This window comes from Miniopterus natalensis, chromosome 16, assembly GCF_054644295.1.
Source record: "Miniopterus natalensis isolate mMinNat1 chromosome 16, mMinNat1.hap1, whole genome shotgun sequence".
NCBI lineage: Eukaryota > Metazoa > Chordata > Mammalia > Chiroptera > Miniopteridae > Miniopterus > Miniopterus natalensis.
Window position 1 is genome coordinate 21,461,794 of NC_142096.1, and position 20,051 is coordinate 21,481,844.

The 20,051-nt window shown below is 40.5% G+C and overlaps 1 protein-coding gene across 1 annotated transcript in view; it reads right to left on the bottom strand.

The window, feature by feature from the left end:
• The window catches only part of ASPH (aspartate beta-hydroxylase), a 138,778-nt gene extending 119,962 nt beyond the window's left edge, over nt 1-18,816 (bottom strand). The window contains exon 1 of the mRNA XM_087825602.1: nt 18,563-18,816. Coding sequence (XP_087681728.1) covers nt 18,563-18,686 — 124 coding nt within the window. The 5' untranslated portion in view covers nt 18,687-18,816. The remainder of the gene's footprint in view (nt 1-18,562) is intronic.
• Between the last annotated feature and the right edge of the window lie 1,235 nt (nt 18,817-20,051).

Sequence of the window (20,051 nt, forward strand, 5' to 3'; positions counted from 1 at the left end):
GTATGTCTACTATAATAAAAAAATTAATAAACAAAATTTTTGAAAAAAGATAGTAAGCAACCCTCAAAAAGAAAAGATATTATTTAAAATAAGCTTATAATGAAATAGCCAATAAAACAAAATAATAATTTGATTTCAAAGTTCAATTATTTCTCCATTTCTACCTCTTTCTTGAGACAGAAATGGAGGAGTTTCTGAGATTCTCAAAAGGAAAGTATCACTTATCTAAGTTGATTCAGTAATACTCATCGAAGTGTTTCACCTGCAACACCAAACATAAGTAAAAAGTGGAAAAAGGTTTTTAAAAGTAATTATATAAATGCAGGCACCAAAGCAGAGAGAAGGCACTGGGAGGGGGTGGAAGGAGAAAGCCAAACACCTTTAAGAACAAGTCCTTACCTGAAGCCTGTTTACATTTGTTTTAAACATGATCCTAACAACTTCAATCCGGTGTCCTAACTCACAGCACAAAACTAAAGAAGTTTTTAAAGACAACCTAACCCAAATGAGTTAAAGCAGCAAAGTTCCACGGACGGAAGGCCCATAAAAGGCATCCAGTGGACTGGGAGCTTGAAGGAACTGTGGCAGCCAGCCATTTATGACTGATTGATGCCTGTAGGCAAACCTTGAACAGTCTTAAAATAATCTTTGGTACAAGGTAATAATGACCTTCATATTGATTTTGTCATTAAAAATCTGTAACCTGTTTAAGAATGCAAGAAATGCATAATAAATCTTAGGTTTTAATTCAATATATTTTTTTATTAAACATGTTTATCACTTTAAAAGATTTAATGTTGTTCATAATCTGAAATTATTAGCAATATTTTGTCTATCCCTTTATAATGTCAAATTGACGTTTTACTCTATTATTACTAATCTTATTCCTGTTAATATTAATTCCATAAAGAAACAAAATAGTACATTATGAAAAGGAATCTTTCCCCAGACATCTTTTTAAAGGGTCTTTTAACTGATACCAAATAATGCTCTCTTGATACGTCACTCTGTAAATATGGTGTGCACAGTCCCCAGGGGCAGATCAGTTTCTTCCCAATTAAACTGAAAAAAAGCATAGTAAGACAAACCCTTCAAGAGGGTTTAAAACTACATAAGCAAACCTGAAACCAGGCTTTGGTCCAAAGGTATTCTGAAGAACATTGAGTAGCTGTCCCTATTTTCTAAAACCAGAATAAATCTAAAGGTCTGCATTTCATTTTCTGGCTCCATGTTCAACCTGTGGTCCCAGGGATTAGTCAAAAAGGTTTTTTTAATGGGGTTTAAGAATATGGTAAGGACTATGCAATTCATTTTTTTCCATGTTGACTCATCAAAAAACTACATGACCTCCAAATCAGAAAATATTCTCACGCACTACCAAACACAGAAAATTACCACAGGAAGCAATGAAATGTGTCTCTCTCCGAAATGAAGAGTGGGTTAGGGACAACAGGTAATTTTATTTATTTGGTTGAGGAAAGGAAAATAGAAGATGTACCCCAGTACCTGAACAGTAGTCAATTACTTGATGTGGACAACTACTAACTGAATTACAAATCAACCATGTGCAAGTTTACTAGCATTATGCAAGCAATTTCATGTTTCATAAACTCTACACATTTAAAGTTTAACAAAAAACAACACAAAAACTGTCAAGCAACTCATCAAACTGATCATTTTTCTACATTACAAAATGTCACCCTTTGGGAGCCAAGAACTGCTAAATAAGTGGGTCACAAGTGGAGAAGAGGGAAGTGTCCCTGAAAGAACTAAATGTCAGACATCTCTCTGATATTCTTCGTGGCTACATGAGGCACTTTATTAGAATAGTCAAGTGACCCATTCTTACCATTTATCCAAAACGGTGCTCAAAGTAGAGATACTCATATTCTCTATACTAATAATAGAATCCTTCCAATGGCTGCTTGGGCAGCTGGGAGTTGGAAGCAGTCTTAATATATCTATTTTTTCATAAGTAAGTTTTCAACAAATGAATCAACGTAGCTTGCTTTCAACTAAATGGGAAGAGACCCTTACAATGTAAAGCAAAAACAAACATATACAAAAATGTAAATTCAACATATCATTAAAGGACACTTGAAGATTAATGATTTAATTTTTAAAAACAAAATAAAACCCTAGTGTCTTTTCTTTGCATTTATCCTCTGCTTCACAAAAATTAGGTCAGTTTCCACATATGCTAAGACAGCCTGAGCCAACTAAATGTGCTCATTAGTACAAAATGATATGTATAGATGCCTTAAATCTCCTATAATTTTATATGAGTTATTACACACAATTCTTCAAATTCACTGTAATTAACTCTTAAAACTAAGAAAAACTGCCTGTACATTTTTCAGAAGTTCATAAATGTGGTCTCTGGTAGTACAATATACTAAAAGATATTCTAAACTAAGACGCCAAAACATACCGGATTAAAGACAGATTATTCCATAAAAAAAATAACTACTGTGAAAAGTCCAGGAGTTCAAAATAGAAAATGTAGAAGATGCAGTTAAAAGCCCTTAGCCAAAAATATTTTAATAACACACAACTGACAATCAAGCTAAAAATTGTCAGTGGGATCCAAAACCACTTTTAACCCAAACAATAAAAATATACCTTTACCTTCATCCATTTTGACTTTTTCAGTCCATGAGTAACATACAGTGAAGAGAAAACTCAAAGCTCCACCAGCAGGTAGCAGGCAGGCCGCACGCCCTTCCCCACGAAAGCTCTAGAGAGCCAGACTCGGCCGGCAAGCAAGGCCTCTAGAACTGAAATTGGACCTGCCTGCAAACTGCTCACCAGTTATTTTTAGAGGCCTCTTCCTCATGGCCAAATACTGCTAACCACTCAGGCTGAAATGCACTGCTAATAATCCCACAGCCTTTCTCCCACTTACGGATTCCTTTCTCAGTTGGTCCTGTCTCCCTACTCCAATCCCTAAAAAAAAATCAAGCATGCTGGATGCAATGAAACAGAACAGACTGTGCTGCCAGTTTTGCTTTCTTGGCCTCAGTCTTCAATAGTTTTAGCCTAAGTACCAAATCATTCAAAACTGAAACAAGTCTTGCTATCAAATGTGGCCCCAAGCCCAGAAACTGCTTGATTTGGCCCTTCAGAATCTAATCAAATGCCTCCAGGAAAAGACCATTAGTGTGTTTGAATGAAACAGAACCCTGAATGGAAAGAAATTAATGACTGCTCTAGAATTCTGATTCACAGGCATTTCCATCCCAAGGCTAATTCCTCCAACAGCAAAAGTAAAGCAACAATAAAAAATTGTTGCAGTGGAAAAGGAAGGAGCTCTGCTGGGAAGGAAGGCATGCAGAAGGGGAAGAGAGGGGAAGGGAAAGAGGCAGGGAAAGGGATAGGAAGGCAGGGCTGGAGGGGACAGGGAAGGAAGGGACTCTTCAGCAGGAAGAGTGATCTAGGAAACCATCTCAGAGAAGGACCTAGAAAGACACTGATAGCTGCACTCTGATTTTGTTCTACTTTCCTCCAACCCCATTCTCCAAATATCCTCTTCTGGGAAATAAAATCAGCCCAATTTTAGTACCATTTATTCACTGATTTAAGATGAGCAGATCACAGAATTCATCAGAGTTCTGATTAGTATACTAAATTAAGTATACTAAATTCAGCACAAATAGTATCCAGAGCAAGGCAGTAACCTTTCAAAGCTGTCTGAGTCTTTAATTTTGTCAGTCAAATTGAATGGTTCACACACAAATTAAACATTTATAGGTTTTGAAGAGACATTTAGACGTTCTGAAGAGGAGCCGGCAACCTCTGGCACCAGAATTTGTAGGCCCAGAGCTGGGACCGAGTGAACACGGCCTCAGGGCCAATTACACAAAACTGACTAGTGTCTTAGCTGTCCTCCCCCACCATTCCTTTCCTCAAAATCTGTCCCACTAAAAGTGAGTGCTTGCTAAAATGTTGAAAGATAATTAATCATTTTTGTTTAAGATGACCCACCGTCATACAAATTCGTTAGACAAATATTTCAGAAGCTTTCTTTTGTTCTGTTGTTTCCAGAGAGTGAATGAGCGTGACAAGAGACACTCCCTTGGCACCCCTGGAAACCAAGCTACTACACTCACATGGCGGGTGGCCCATTTCAGACCCAGATTCAATTCCCAGCTTCTTCATTAACTTTGATTTGGGGAAAGTCATCAAACTTTTGGGCCTCAAGTTCCTTGCCTATAAAACATGCCTTGGCACAAACTAGGCATGCAAATATTTGTTGAAGTCACCCATGCAACACACTTGTGTTGACTGATCAGGAGTAGAGCACAGGTCTCCTAACCTCCCATTCACAGCTCTTTTCATGAGCGTAGCCTGCCACCAAGACTGCCGGAGCTGCTAGGGTTTCTCTTCTCCCTTTACAGGCCTGTGTGAGGCCAGCTGCATTCTAAATTACAGGTCTGTGGCCAAATGCTGACCGGAGACAAGAATCACAGCTATTAAATTTGGATATACCTCACCCCTGAGTCTTCTTTAACACAGCTCTGATTACTCCTCCCCAAGAAATCTTTGTCACACATCCTATAGTTAACCTTTTCCTTAGTCTTGTGCAACAGCTTTACAGTTATTTCAATAAGATATCTTCACCCCTCAGTTTCACAGTAACAGTATACCTATTATTCTAGATAGGGTGATTAGAATGTCTGTGAAATAACATTTAACATCACAACATTTCCTAAGGGAAAAGAAATTCTGAATTCTAAGTAACTATCTCTTATAAGAAACCCAGTGGTTCCCAAGCACTGGTTATGAACCCAAATCTATCCAGGACCAAGTTTTCACTGCTCTGCGTCACATGAAGTCCTCCCTGATCAATCTTGGGTGACTGACACGCAGGCTGAACACTAGGACCAAGCAGGAAGGATGTGGTAGCCCCATAGGGCTAACTGGATAGCTAGACACCCAGCATTGCTCTCTTGACTGCTCTCTTTTAGGGAGTTCCACAGAGAGAAAGAGAGAAAGAAAGGCAGATACACAAAGAAAACAAAGAGCTAAGTTATTAAATCCAAGGAAACAGTACAAGTGAGTCTTTCAACATACAACTTTTTGCTGTTACATACGTATGAAAGTTTCAAAATGAAAAATTGGAAAAATATAAAAATAAAAACAAAATTCATCTGGCTTTTAAAAAAAGATAACAGAAGTCAAGAATCAAGTCCTAAACCCAGCAAAAATGAAAAGAACACCAACTCAGTCACTGGTCTCAAACTTATTAAAAACCAAGTGGAGAACTGTCTCTACTTGATGTCTCCTTCATGCAAGTCATGCAAGTTGTGCTCACATATTTCCATCTGCTTGCTGGACCCTCCCCATGGCATGCCCTGACTTTCACCTCAAATTGATGTGGGAAGATAAACCTAATTCCTCTACCACCTGGAAGCCACTCCAACACTTGGAGAAGGTAATGTCCCCTCGGAGGCCAGCCATCCCCAGGGTTTTCGCGACTCCTCATGTTACGGTTAACAGGCCCTTAACAAAAGGCCTCATCCTAAAGCTCATTCACTCTGAGCAGCCTCCACCTGTCGCCCTCACACACAGCCCCACGCCTGAGACCACAGTTCCAGAAGCTGCCCGACCAGCACAGGGAGGGATTTCCACCTCCCTCACTCTGGTCACGAATAGCACTAACACTGAAGAAGATTCTTAGTCAGCCATGTCATGCAGGCAACTCCCTCTCAGACCACAAGCAATTAAAAAAACCAAACCAAAAAAATACTAGGCCTTCTGAAAATATATCTACTACTTCAAGCCTCTCCCAGCTCAACCTCAACAGCTGAGTTCCTTTTGCAAAGCGCTAACCCTGATAACGTCCACCTTCCCACTCATCTGCATGGTGGGTCCTTCCTTCCTGGCACTGCCTACTTTTCCCTCAGGTCTTTGTGCCACACACAAATTTAATAACCATTAACTGGACAGGTCTCTCCTGCAGTCAACCTCAAACCATTACATCAGCACTCTGTGGGTACAGGTGGGCATTCAACTGTGACTCAAACCAGGTCACATGGCCAATGCTATGCCATCATAGGCACCGGAGGATTTTCCGAGATGGTTTCTAAATACCTTAAAGTAGGGAAAAGTGACACAGCTGGATCCTGATCGCTTAGTCTAGAAAGTTTCTCTAAACACATCATTAGTTTTTGTTTTTGCTTTTTAAATAAACCTGCATTTATTAAACCTCCTATTCATGGCTTTCTTTTCTAAGTACTTAAAAATAACTTTTAATTCTAGAATTTGCCTAGTATTATAATGAGGCATTGGTTTACAGTTAGCCTGAGTCTGCATGTCTTTCCTTTGATAAAAATGGGCCATTTGTCCCTCGAGTATCTTTGCCACCTCTTCTAAATTTCATGCTTCCCCAAAGATTAACCTCTGGAAAGCTTTCGCTGGGGTTGTAGCTTTGAGAGGCTCGGAAAGCCTCAGCTCCTCCTCAGTTAGTCTCTGCCTCTCTCCTTGATCCTACACACCTCACAAACACTTACTGCTCAGAGGCTGGTGCTAGACCTGAGTGCCGTCTTCCCTCCCCACTGGGCACGGGGCCTGGAACACAGTAAGCCCTCATTAACCCGACCGGACAGTTGCATGGTGCTATGCAAATGTCTAAATTGTACATATAAATTTTGGGGGGCCCACCTAAATGGCAAAGCAAATCTAACATGCATGAAGCATTTTAGAAACAAAACAAAACCACACAGTAGTGGAGGTGGGGCTGGTTCTGGGTGAGGGACAGGAATGGCCAGGAGAGGTACAGGTAGAACCTCATCAGCTTCATTAACTCATCCCACACCCCTATTCTGTTCTTTTCCTCCCAATCCCATCTCAGTTCAAAATCAAAGTTATGGTCATTGTCACCACACATTCAGAGATGTCCTCTAACCTTATCTCACTGACTCATTTTGCTCCAAACAGGCTCCACACCCCTCCCTCAGCTCCAGCCTCAGCAAATGCACCCTTTTTTCCCCCGGAAGAGGTGGCCCAGAATAAGTCATCAAGCACCCCACTGTCCTGCGCTGACAGTTTCAAAGGCTGGTCTCTGGGCTATGTTCTGGAATAACCTAGTCTGCTGATGAAGGTTCTTAGAAGCATGCCCCCAAAAGATCTGACTTGCTGAAAAAGCTGAAGTTGCACAGCTTTATGCAAGTTACAGAGAAGCCCAAGTTCAGGAGGCAAGCACAGGTGTGTGTTACAGGCCCTGTCCTCACCGGGTGGGGCCTCTCCCCTACCTGTGGTTAAACATTTTTAATACCATCGTGGATAAAAGTATTGCCTTAAACAGAACACTTCTAGTCAACATATAAGTCAGATCAGCAAAACAAAGTGCTTTCAGCTCTCTAAGCTAGTAATGAAAATCACAAGGTGGTAAATTTTAAATGGCTTTCCATTTTTTTCTGCATACATGAATATTCATTCATTCAACAAACACTCTTGAAATCCCTCCCCAAGAATGAACAAGGGAGACCACGTACTTAACAGCCTGGTGGGGGAGAAAAATCATATTGAAATTAAATTAATTAAAATAAAATAAAGTTTCACTTTGGCTACGTTAGGGTAAAGGGTGTCTAGGACTATATGAATGAAAATAATCACTGGGAAAGAATCATAACCTTGTATTTTAAAGATATAGCATTCTAAAGCATAATCTGCTCCAAACTCTTCTTTATAAATGTTAAGCGCTGTTCACAGTTTTATATTTTTCAATCAACATTAGCAAATCTTAGTCATAAGTCAAAAAGGAAATACTCATCATTCTTACAAAGGAATTGTAGAGCCAGAACCAAAAAAAGGAAGAAAAATTTAGCAGTGTTACAGTATTTACACAGACAAACTTAGCCTATCTTTGAGTCATATTTAAAAAGAGGAAAATCAGTCTCGCAAAGAAGCAGAACTTTTCCAATTTCACAAAATAAAATGTCTATTTCTGCCCAACCTTCCTCCCAATCAAAATGAACTAACTATGCCTAAGAGTATGTGGAATGCCTCTCATGGCTTCAGAATGGCTTCCTATAGGTACAACTCCAAAAGCTACTGCATTCAAACTGCCGGCACAGTGCCTAAACAGTACCTACACAAGGGCCTGATCTACTTAAACAACTTTCCACATCTCTGAAGTACACATATCCCTAATAATTCTATTGTTTGTTTCTGTAGCTCCAACACTTATAAACATCAATAGGATTTTCTGATCTGTGTTCTTGCCCACAATATAAACCTAAAAATCCACCATGCAACACATACTTTTTGAGCACTTACTACATTCAAAGCAGTGTAGAAGACATAAAAGCACAGCCCCTACCCTCAGTGCCCTTTTGGGCTACTAGAGGCAAGACTTTTTACCTGTATTTGTACATTCCAACATTTACTGAGTAGCTACTAAGTCCAGACAGTCATTTAAGCACTAGAGATAAAAAGGAAACAAAGCATGGTATTTATTAAATCAAACCTAAGGAGTAACTGTCCCAATCCTGGTTCAGTCTGATGATGTTTTGTTGTCTAATATCATGACTTTGCCACACTTTCATCTTCTGAGGGAAACAGTAAAAAATGAGGTGCTAATATAGTAATATGTAGAGGGTGCTACAGAAGGCCACGCTGGGGATGGGGGAGTAGAAAACCCAGTTTATGGGAAGATGATGAAGGGAGAGGAGGGGAGAGTTGATGAAGGAGCTAAATCTTGAAGGATACACAGGAATCACACAGGGAAAGGGAAAGCGAGAGGCCATCCTAGAAGAAACAGCATGTGCAAGTACAGAGACTGCAGAGTGATTTAATATGGCTCAATATATATAAATATAAAGAGCGTGAGGCGGAGAATGGCCAGAGAGGCTAAAAGGAGCAAGATGATGAAGAGCCTCCTAGATCGTGCCGAGGAATTTAAACTCTATCTTGAGCACTTGGGGAACCACTTGAGGTTTTGAAATAAGGAAGGGAACATAATCTACTTTCCACTTTGTAAAGATGATATGACAGAAGGATGAAACAGGACCAGCTATGAGTAATCTAAGCAACAAATGAGAATCTAAAATGTTCAAGTAAAGTATCTTTACAGTGAAAACTGGGATCTAAACTCTGTTCTGAATTTGCCTAAATCCATGGGCTTTGAAAAATTAAACTTCCATTTCTTCATCTACAGAAACAGAATTTAGAGGATTACTATGAGAATTAAACGCAAAAATATAAAGGCGTAAACAATGTCTGACATATAGTTAGCACTTGATAAGCAGTAGCTGTATTTTTCTTCTGTCATTATTGTTATTATTTGCACTTTAGAATTGGGAGCCATCAATAGATAGCTATGAAGAAATGTAAAAGTGGTTTTAAATTAGAAGATCTGCTACTATAAATTATAATCCACACATGCAGAGAAAACTGAGTACTAATCATAATTCTTAGTAAGGGGAAGAAGGGGCAGAACCGAGGAAGAGGAAAGGAGGTGGGGAAGGGGAGGAAGAGAGGAAGGAAATTATGGACCCACATCCCTCATGAACACAGATGCCAAACTGTTGAAAAAATATTAGCAAATGAAGCACTATATAAAAAATAATTCATCATGACCAAGTGAAGCTTATTTCAGGAATGCAAGGTGATTTAACATTCAAAGACCAATAAATATAACTTACCATATTAACAATATAGATGAAAAGCCACATGATCATACTGATTAGAGAAAAAACATGACAAAATTTTCAACTTAGAAATTCAAAGAATTCCCCCAATCCAACAAGAAGAATCCATAAAACACCTAGAATTTCATATTCCATGTAATGGTAAAATGACAAACACTTTGTCACTAAAATTAGGAACAAAGCAAGAATGTCTACTCTCATCATTTCTATTCAACATTGTACTGGAGGTCCTAGGTAGCACAGTAAGGCAAGAAAAGAAATAAAAGGTACACAGACTGCAAACAAAGTAAGACTATCACTATTCGTAGGTGACATGATATTTACATAGAAAACCCCAAGGAATCCTTTTTTAACTACTAGAATTAATATATGGATTATGCAAGGTCAATGACATAAGGTACAAGTATGAGTTCTATGTGCATATGCTAGCAGGAAATAATGAAGAAATAATTAATTTTTAAATGCTACATACAAGAGCTTCAAAAAGTACACTTTAGAAAAATATTTAACAAAAACTGTGTAAGATCTTAATGACAAAACTACAAAATAAGGCAAAAAGAAATTAAAGACCTAATTAAAGCAAATCATCACTGCCATGAATCAGAAGACTCAATATCACCCAACCTTGGTCTACACATTCAATGAGCTCTACACATTACCCTCACATACTTTACTGAGTAGACACTGAAAAGCTGATTCAAAAATATATATGGGTATACAATGGACCCAGAATATCCAGAGCTATCTTTAAAAAAACAACAAAGTTGGAAGATGTATACTACCTGAATTTAAGACTTACTATATAGCTAGAGTAATCAAGAATGTTTGGTAAAGACATAAGGACAGAAAAATAAGCTCCCAAAAACCAAACAGAATAGAGAGCCCAGAAATAAGACTTATATAATATTATATTGTCACTTGCTTTTTGACAATGGTACCAAAAGCATTCCAATGACGAGATGGATCATAGATCTAAACATAAACACTAAAACTATAAAATTTCTAGAGGAAAATATAAAGTAGCTTTGCAAGTTGGGAATAGGAAAAAAGCTTCCAAGACAAGATAAAGAAAGCAAAAGACATAAAATAAACATTAACATTAAAAATATCTGCACTTCAAAAGATACTATTAAGAAAATGAAAAGGTTAGTCATCGATTGGGAGACATATTTACAGCACTTCACTGAAAAGAACTTCTATCCAGAACATATAAAGATTATAGTTCAATAACAAAAAGACAAAAAGCAATAAAAATGAGTAAAAGAGCTAAACAGAAACTTCACAAAAAAAGATAATGTATGCAGCCAATCAGCATAAGAAAAAGTAGATGACACCAGGAGTCAGATAATTGTAAACTGCGATGAGAAGCCACAAAACACATACGAGACTGGCTAACATTAAGAAGACGGACACCCCCGAATGTTGGTACAGACATAAAACAACTTACCGCACATGCTGGTGGGAGCGTACACTATATTTATATATTAAAAATCTAAAAACCTTTGTTCAGCAAAATAAACCACAGAGGCTGCCAATGTAATAATCAGACGGGGGAAGCCCTTTACCACAAACACTCCAAAGGTTCAGGACATAATAAGGAATTCTATAAATCAAAGTTAAAGCTACAAGAAGAAACACAAAAACAAGCAAAATATATACAGAGGCTATTCACAGAAAGGAAACGGGGCTGGCCACTCTCACTAGCAAGCTCAAAGGGTGATCAGGAAAATGCAGGTGGAAAGGGCAAGAACCGCACACCCGCGAGGCCGGCCGCCCCGCCGGCGACCTCCCCACCACCGCGTGCTGGTGACGCCGCGGGGGCACAAAGGGAGCTCTGTTCAGCGCGGGCGGGAGTGAAAGGGATACGGCCACTTCAGGGTAAACAAAAGGCAGCGTCTAATCAAGTTTCCTACGTGTGTGCGTTGTGCTCAACAATTCCAATCCTGAGTTATGCTCTAGAAACGCCACAGGAGATGGACAGGTGCAGGAGCCAAGTGGTCCCTGACGGCTAACACACAGTATGGCTAACACACAGTATGGCTAACACACGGGGCGTGTGCCGACAGTGAAGAGGGTGGCGAAAGGAGGTTTACAGGATACAAATAAATAATACAATAATTAATAAATAATACAAGAATAAACTGTTTCCCCTACTTACAACTGTGAGCCTGCTTTTGCCCGCCCCTGCTTGAAAACAGAGAGACAGGGTTGGGTCGAATTCAAACAAGCGGACTCAAACTAATACACCAAGGGTGAGCCCATTCATAAAACTGGGAGCGGCGCTAAGCAAGTATATTTCTACACACAGGGATACTTCCCAAAGCAGTTTTCACATATATTGCTTTGAACAATGGATAGATTTTACATGAATGAATAGAAAATGTGTAATATGCAGCATAATGCTAGACAATATTATTTGTGTTTCTATGTATTATACAGAAATGCATGAGAGTGATTATCACAATGCCTCAGAAGTGGTTGGGAAGGGACAACAGGAGAGGAGAAACCAAGAATTTGGTAGCATTTTGTTTCTTCACCTCCATGGTAGGTGTGGACATTCACTGCATCACCGTGTACCTATGTCTAGGTATAAGGTGTAACATTTCAAGTAGAATATGTATGTAATATTTCAAGCAGAATTTTAAAGAGAAGCATGTAGAAATATTTGCATTCTTAGAATTAAGAGAGATAACTCACTGCCAAAAAATAGGAAATAATTTCTAAAACTCAGTGACAAATACCTTACTCAAACTGATCTGAGCAAAGAAGAGAAAAGTGAAATTAATATTAGATGTTCTTTTTCCAAAAACCACTTACAACACAGATCTTTACTTTCATGTAAGGAAACAAAAATTAACTGCTCCTAAATAAAATTTACATGTGAATTTAGGACCAAAAAGGTTTTCCAGTATACCATTTCAGGAAAATTGAAATTAAAAACAGGGTGTGAAAGGCAGGAGGGAAGTCACGTATATTAGGAGTATAACAAACAAGAAACAGAAGTTAGAGACAGGACAGAACAGAACAGCGGTGAGTCTGCAATGGAACGGCAGAAAAGTCTGTCAAACTTATAGACAATGCAAAAAAAGGCAGTTATACAACACCGGTTATGGAATAATTATTTTCTCAAACAATATTCTCTCATTTTAAAATTAAGACTGAATGCTTGCTAGTTTCCATACAGAATGAGTTACTGGGTTCAATCTGCAGGCAAATAGGAGAGACAGAAGTGCTGGCATTCTCCAAGTCCAGCAACAGAGGCTTCCACTCTGCTCTCACTGGACACCCCTCCTCCACTATCCGTGGCCCATTTAACTCATTAACTCTAATCAGAGCTCAGAGAGCACCCATGACAGACGATGACAGTCATACTGCAGCCAGAATGACCAGGCCAGTCATCTGGAACTTGCAGGGGACCAAGGAACAGCCCAGATCCTTCTCAAGATCTTATGTAACCATTTTTAAAAAGATTTATTTACCAAGTGAGCTCAAAATTTCCTTTGAATCTAACAGAAAATCTATAGCAAATTTGACCTCACGTGTCATCAATCTGATCAGAACTAAATTATCTTCAGTGATTTCCCCTTAAAAGATAACCGTATCAGCCAAAGGTAACCAAGATACATCGATGAAAAACAAATATCAAATGCAGACCCAATACCTGAAGCACTCTCCTTTCGGGAAGATAAAGTAAAATTTTAAAAATAAGAATGACTAACAAGAAAATACCATCTTAACTCCTAGCCCTCCAGGCAGAGAAAACTTAAAAGGTGAAAGAAAGCACTAGGCTCCAGAATATGTACACAGGGAAGACAAGAAGGAAGAAATAAACAACCTAATCTCTAGCTCTCTAATAGAAATGGCCAGAACTATAGGACCTAACCCCAGTCTTGCGTCACCCTAAACAGGTGACACTATGTGTATAGTGCTGAGTGGATCCTGGGGAGCAGGAACTGAAACATATGGGGAGCCCGGGCACCCCCACGTCACCTGACAGATGGCTGAGGTTTTCCCCAGAGATATGGGATATATTGTAAACAGCTTCTATGTACACACAGGTTTTATTTAAGGGAAATTAAATTTTAATAGATATATATATCTTGTACAGAATGATGTCAAACCATTTAGGAGATGCAGAAGTACCCAAGACACAAACTAAGTTGCATATTTTCATAATTTTAAAACAGTGCGCTGGAAGAGCATCAAAACACTAAAATGTATCTGAATGAGCTCTAGAAAAATAAAATAATGTTACAGACCTTGGAAGGATTAGAGGGTAAGTGAGCAACTTGAAGGCTGATGGGTACATGGGATACTTACACACCCCTAGATAGACAGAAATGTGTCAAGTGGTACTCAAAGCCACAGCACAGGAACGACCTCTAGAACATCCATTCTATTTAAAACACAAAAAGACACCACAGAATATAACAAAAAATGATTTTTTTACAAGTATCATCTAAAAATTTCAAGCACGCAATGCATGGTCTGCTTAGCTGCTATCCTTATATTCTCCCAAGTTTTGTACCCACTCTTAGATGAGAAATACTATAATGAAAACATCTAAAAATAGGAAGGTATATAAAATTGATTTTAGTGCTATCATAATTTTGAAAGGAAAGGAGAGGGTAATTCTTCCATTTGAGGAGACCGAGATTAGACATTTTTTGATGACGTGCCACACGGTTCTTAGATACGAGTCCAGGTCAACACTCTCTCCCAAACTACAATGCCTCTTTAAAGAAAAAAGATTTATTCTATTGGAACCAGACAGCTCAGGGGTTAAGTCTCCCATACTAACTAAAAAAAAGAAAGATAGCCCACATACACCTTTATCAAAGTTACTCTATTGGTAATCAGAGAAAAATGAAAACCTCTCGTTTCTAGTAATCTCTCAGAGATACTTGATTTTAAAACAAGACTAAAATATAGAGTTTTCCTTTTACTTCCTACGCCCAATACAGGTTAATATGTTTGGTCTTGTTAAAATATGTTAAAAAATTCCCTCAGAATATTTTTTAGCACTTGGTTTCCTACGATATGGCTGGGTGGACAAAACGCTGATCCACTGAACACAGAACAGTGCACAGTTCTTGCAGTGGAAGAATTATGGCCTTCCTCTGTCTTCATCCTAAAATGACTAATGGAGAATTAAGCAAGTGGCCCCAACTGATTGAGCAAAAGAAAGGCAGTTTCACCCAGGCCTGTGCATTCAAGGAAGCCAGAATACCACCAGCAGCTTATCATATTTGCTAGTTACTAGGTAGTCTAGAGATACTGAAAACAGAAAGAAAAACAATTTCTAAATGATTAACAACCATCAAATGAATCTGTGAATGTATACATTTTAGTGCTATCATAATTTTGAAAGGAAAGGAGAGGGCAATTCTTCCATTTGAGGAGACCGAGATTAGACATTTTTTGATGACGTGCCACACGGTTCTTAGATACGAGTCCAGGTCAACACTCCCAAACTACAATGCCTCTTTAAAGAAAAAAGATTTATTCTATTGGAACCAGACAGCTCAGGGGTTAAATCTCCCATAGGAATGCATTTAATTCTACATAAGAAGAAGCCTAAATAAATAAGGCTGCCCAGTGACAAACTCTTCCTATTAAATTTCAAAACCTACAATTGAAGACTTAGAGAGCAGTGGCTAAGAGTTTTTAAATAGTTGTCCATAGGTAGTGTTGAGTATGTACAGGACTGATTAAATTAAAGAGAGAACTAATTGGTGTTATATAATCCGAAGCTTCTGATTGAAGGAGGAAATAGTGTTCTACAGTGACACCTACTGGTAAAGGGCGACGCGGCAGCATGAGACTGCTCCATAAAATAAACAGGTTACATCCCGGTAGCATGTCAGGAGCTACAGGGAAAGACTGGGTGATACTCAGAAGGGGAAAGCTAAACAAACAAAAACATTACACACACCAGGGTTGGTATACTACAAAAAAAAAAGCCCGAAAGGACATGATCCTTCTTAACCAAAGATTTTCAAATCAATAAATCTGAAAGAGGTTGCCTCTGGCCCCAACGGGCCAGACAAGTCAAATTTTTATATGCAAGTTAAAGGTCCAATTTACTCATGTCTGTTTTATAGTTTAAAGAGTAAAACTGAAACAGGTAAAACCGAGCTCTGTAGGAAACTAGACATTTTAGCAGTTTTCAACTTAAATTGAGTAAAATGAAAAGCAGGCGCTTGCTTTAAAAATCTAAGTGTTACGTATGTAAATCCCCAGAGTTTCAGTTTCCAAACACTGCTTTTCAACATGACCACCAAGATAAACAGAAGGCAAGAAAATCACCCTTTCCCTAAAACACATGTTTCAAAATACTGAGTACTCTTTACCCCATACTTTTATACAAGAATTAAGCAGTAATAATGTTGAATGTGACCAATGTCATCATCAGCTTCAGACTCTCAATGCAAAACATCTAAAAAAACAACTATATGAGCCCTTCTGAAATTAAGATTTTTCAAATGTACCGTTTCAAACATTTTAGCCACAGGAAACTTAATTGGTAAAACAACAAAAGCATACTTTTCCTGAGTAACTAATTGTAGTGTGCCACAGAGAGAGCCAGAAGGAAACTTAAAAAACAGGTTAAAAAAGAATCTACCTCAACTCCAAGACTCTCATAAAACCTTACAAACTAGATAACCTAAAATTCAAGCACTGTGGTATAATAAATGAATAACAAAAATCCTGAGTTCTAGTCTTGGGTGCCCATTAACTAGCTGGGTTTCCAAAAACTACACAACCTTTAACGAACTAGACAACCTTTCTGGACATTAATTTCCTCATCTCTTAGAGGAGGGAACCAAAAGGGCTAAAATGTCTTTGGCTTTTATGAATTTCCCCAGCACATGGGAATGGTTTGAGCATCAATGTCTATACTTCAATGACCCAAAAAAACAGAGCAAGAAAAGAGAAGTTGGCTGTCTTTCGGGTATATCCTACTAAAAGAAAACAATATAAATAAAATCACACTGTCACACTGCAGTGTCGCTGTTTACAAGTGCAATAATCCTCATTTCCATCTCCAGTGCCTTCTACCTGGCACACAGTCAGAGCTCAATTTTTACTGGGAAGAAAAAAAAATCTGTAGAAAAGCAATATTCATTATGTATCATGCAAGACTCCAATACCAACTCTTGAAATGCTTTGAGGTTTTTGTTTGTTTTGTTTTTAAATAATACTGGTACTTTTTTATGTATTTGCTTTCACATACTATGTCTGTTTCATGACAATTATGGAATCAATGTGTAAAAATGCTTAAAAGGCTGTAAAACCTCAAATATAAACAGAGGTTGCCCTAAAATGCCTGAATATGAATGAAAGTCAGAATATACTCATTTAGGTCAGAACATTTCCTAAATTTATTAGCTGCCTGTTAAAACTGGTTCAGTTCACTGGGGGTGGGAAGACAATACATGTACATTTCCCGATACTAATTCTTACCAATAACAGGCCATATAAAGTGACTTCCTCAGGTACAATAGTCCTCTCCACTCACGATTGGAAAGGATTAAAAAAATGGAACAAAGATGAGCTTCGTAAATAGCTACTGAAAAATTTTGAAAACAATTAACATCAGAGTCTTGTTCACCAGCTCTCTCTGCTGGTGCTTAAGCGGCACAATGTCTCTTCTCATTTAGAAACTTTAAAAAGAGTAGCCAGAGCCAGTTCATCGATTCTTTGGCCTGTTTAAGTCACTGACTGCCATTTAAAGACAAGTGACAAAAGAACACAAACTTTTTCTTATGTCAAAGGTGAATTCATATGATTACTTTGAACTTAGCAATACAAATACTAGTTCTCAGAATGTAAATTTGTGCAATGACTTCAACTGCACCATTTAAATTTATTCATTCATTCACTGATCAAATAGTTATTGAGCACCTACTTAGGGCCAGGGGCATTCTAGTTGTGAGTAGAAATGAAAGAGGACAGAATTAAGACACGGAGACAAGACATGAAAATAAATAACTTCAGAGAGTGGTAAGTGCTATAAACAAAGAGCTCTTGAAGCAGGGATATGGTTATCTGATTTAATTTCTTAGTAAATATGAATACATTACATGTAGAACTCAGGAAACAGAGTCTAAATCATTTCAAAATGATCACTTCCAAAAAGGAAGTTTATAGCTCACATCCAATACACATGTGTACTGCAGTTTCAATATCCTATGAGTCAAAGTATAAAAGAAACCGAGATCCACTGAAATATGAGACGAAACTGATTTAAAACATCTGTTCTCTCCCTTTGGTGAGTAAGTACACGGAGTAGTAAGGTGAATATTCAATAGACTTTTTAAAAGGCAATGGAAAATAGTAGAGAAGCTCGCCCAGTATTCCATGGTATTCTGTAATACTTCAAAAGCAACTGCAACTCATGCTAAGAAAGCTACATTAAGGCAAAACTATTTAAAATAATACCCAAGAGCATTCTATTCACACACCCCCACTCCGCACCCCCAATACATTATCCTTTGAGTTGCTCTAAAAAACGGTTGATTTGGCAGAAATTTACTTTCTCTGACTTTGGCTCACTTCCAAACTGCCCAAAATATGCAAGGCAAAGGTAAACTGTTTATCTTACTCCGATCCTCAGGCCCAAGGCAAGCCAAGGAAACCATCAATACCCTCCACCTCGGCGGCGCCCTGCAGGGGCGGGATCAGCCCGGGAGGGGCTCCCCCGCGCCCCCAGCCCGAGCCCGCGGACCCCGCTCGCCAGGCGCCTCCAGCCCGCCCACCAGGCCCACCAGGCGCGGCCTCCGCCCGCGCAGGCGAGGAGCCGCGCCGGGGATGGAGATGCACGGTGGGACCTGCGGACGGGGGACCGCATCGCCCGCCGCCCCGACCCGCGGCACCCCCAGACCCCTGCCCGGAGCGCCTCTGACCTCTCCGGGCCCCCGGGCTGCTGCTGCTGCCGCCGCCGCCGCTGCTGCTGCCGCCGCCGGAGCCACTGCTGCTGCTGCTACTGTTGTTGCCGCCGCCGCCCTTGGCGTTCTTGCGCGGAGCCATCGCGCGCACCGCTGGAGCAGGCGAGGCTGCGGGACTCCCTCAGCGCGCGGGGGACACGAGGGGCGCGGGGGACCGCGGAAGGCAGCGGGCGCTGCAGCGGACGCGGGTCCGGCCGCTGCCCCTGTGCCTCGGCACCTCGCGACGCGCCCGGCGGGCTTTAGACCGCCTGCTGGCTGCGCGCACGCGGCCTCTCCCGCGGCCAACCTGCGACTCCCTGCGGGGGCTGGAGCGCGGCGGGCTCCCCGGGCCTCTCGGCCACGCCCCTTCCCGGCCGAGCCCCGCCCCCTCCCCGCCTGGAAGGCTGAGTGACGGGAGGCAGAACCTATCACAAGGGCTTCTATTCAGTGGTGGAATCCTGCGCCTCCCCGCCCCCTGAAGGCTTGGGGTGGTTCTCGCACCCTGCAGCCGCCTGGGAGCGAGAGCCACTTGAGACTTTCCAATCTGTCCCGGTCCTTTGGAACGTGGCAAACGTGGAAACCGAGAGGGCTCTCGCGAGTGTTGGGGGACCCTGCAAGATCGGGATGGGCGGGGGCGGGGCGGGGCGGGGCGGGGCCGGCGGACGCGCGTGCGGCGTCGGGTCGGAGCGCGCAGCCTCCCCGCCTTTTGCTGGGAATTTTGTTCGTGTCCCACTTCCTTATGCGCACAGACACCAAAGAATGCACCCCCGCTTCTTGAGAAAGTGAGGTGTTCCTTGTCAGTATTAATATATTTCTGAAATGGTGATGTTACGAGTAGTCCAATTCTTAGGCCACACATAGTTGATCGATAGGTTCAATTTTAAAGCAGGACTTCATTTTGTTCATACCATCAATATTTTCAGAGAATCTTCGTTAAGAGGTGCAACTGTAAGGGTGAAATTAAAAGTTCATTTTGTTTTACTGGATGTACCCTCTACCTGAAATCCCCCCCTGCCAGGCGTGCCTACATTCATCTTTCCTTGACGCTCCCAGGCGTGGATCCCCTGAGCCCGCGCGGCCTCTGAATGATGCATGAGATCTAAAAAGTGTTTGGGCCCGTGGGTGAACCAAACAGGGATTTGAAGTCGGGTACATCATCATCTTTGGGTTGCCAATTGCCCACGCAATGCTTGGTGCGTAGCAGACAAGCAAGAAATGTTTGGTGATTTGATACATTTCTGGCAACTTAATTAAGACCTTCCCCCAGTTCTTGACCCTGTTTCAGAGCACCTCCTGGGAATGTCTCCAGGGGGCTCAGGACCCAGAGACAGTGGATGTAGTGAGGCATCTGGTTCTACTCCTGTTCTCCAGCTCCACGCCCCTCCTTCATTGTCAAATTCCGAGGCCCACTCCTCTTCTGCTGTGAATGGCCCGATGCCACTGGACACTGCCTAGTGATGCACAGAAG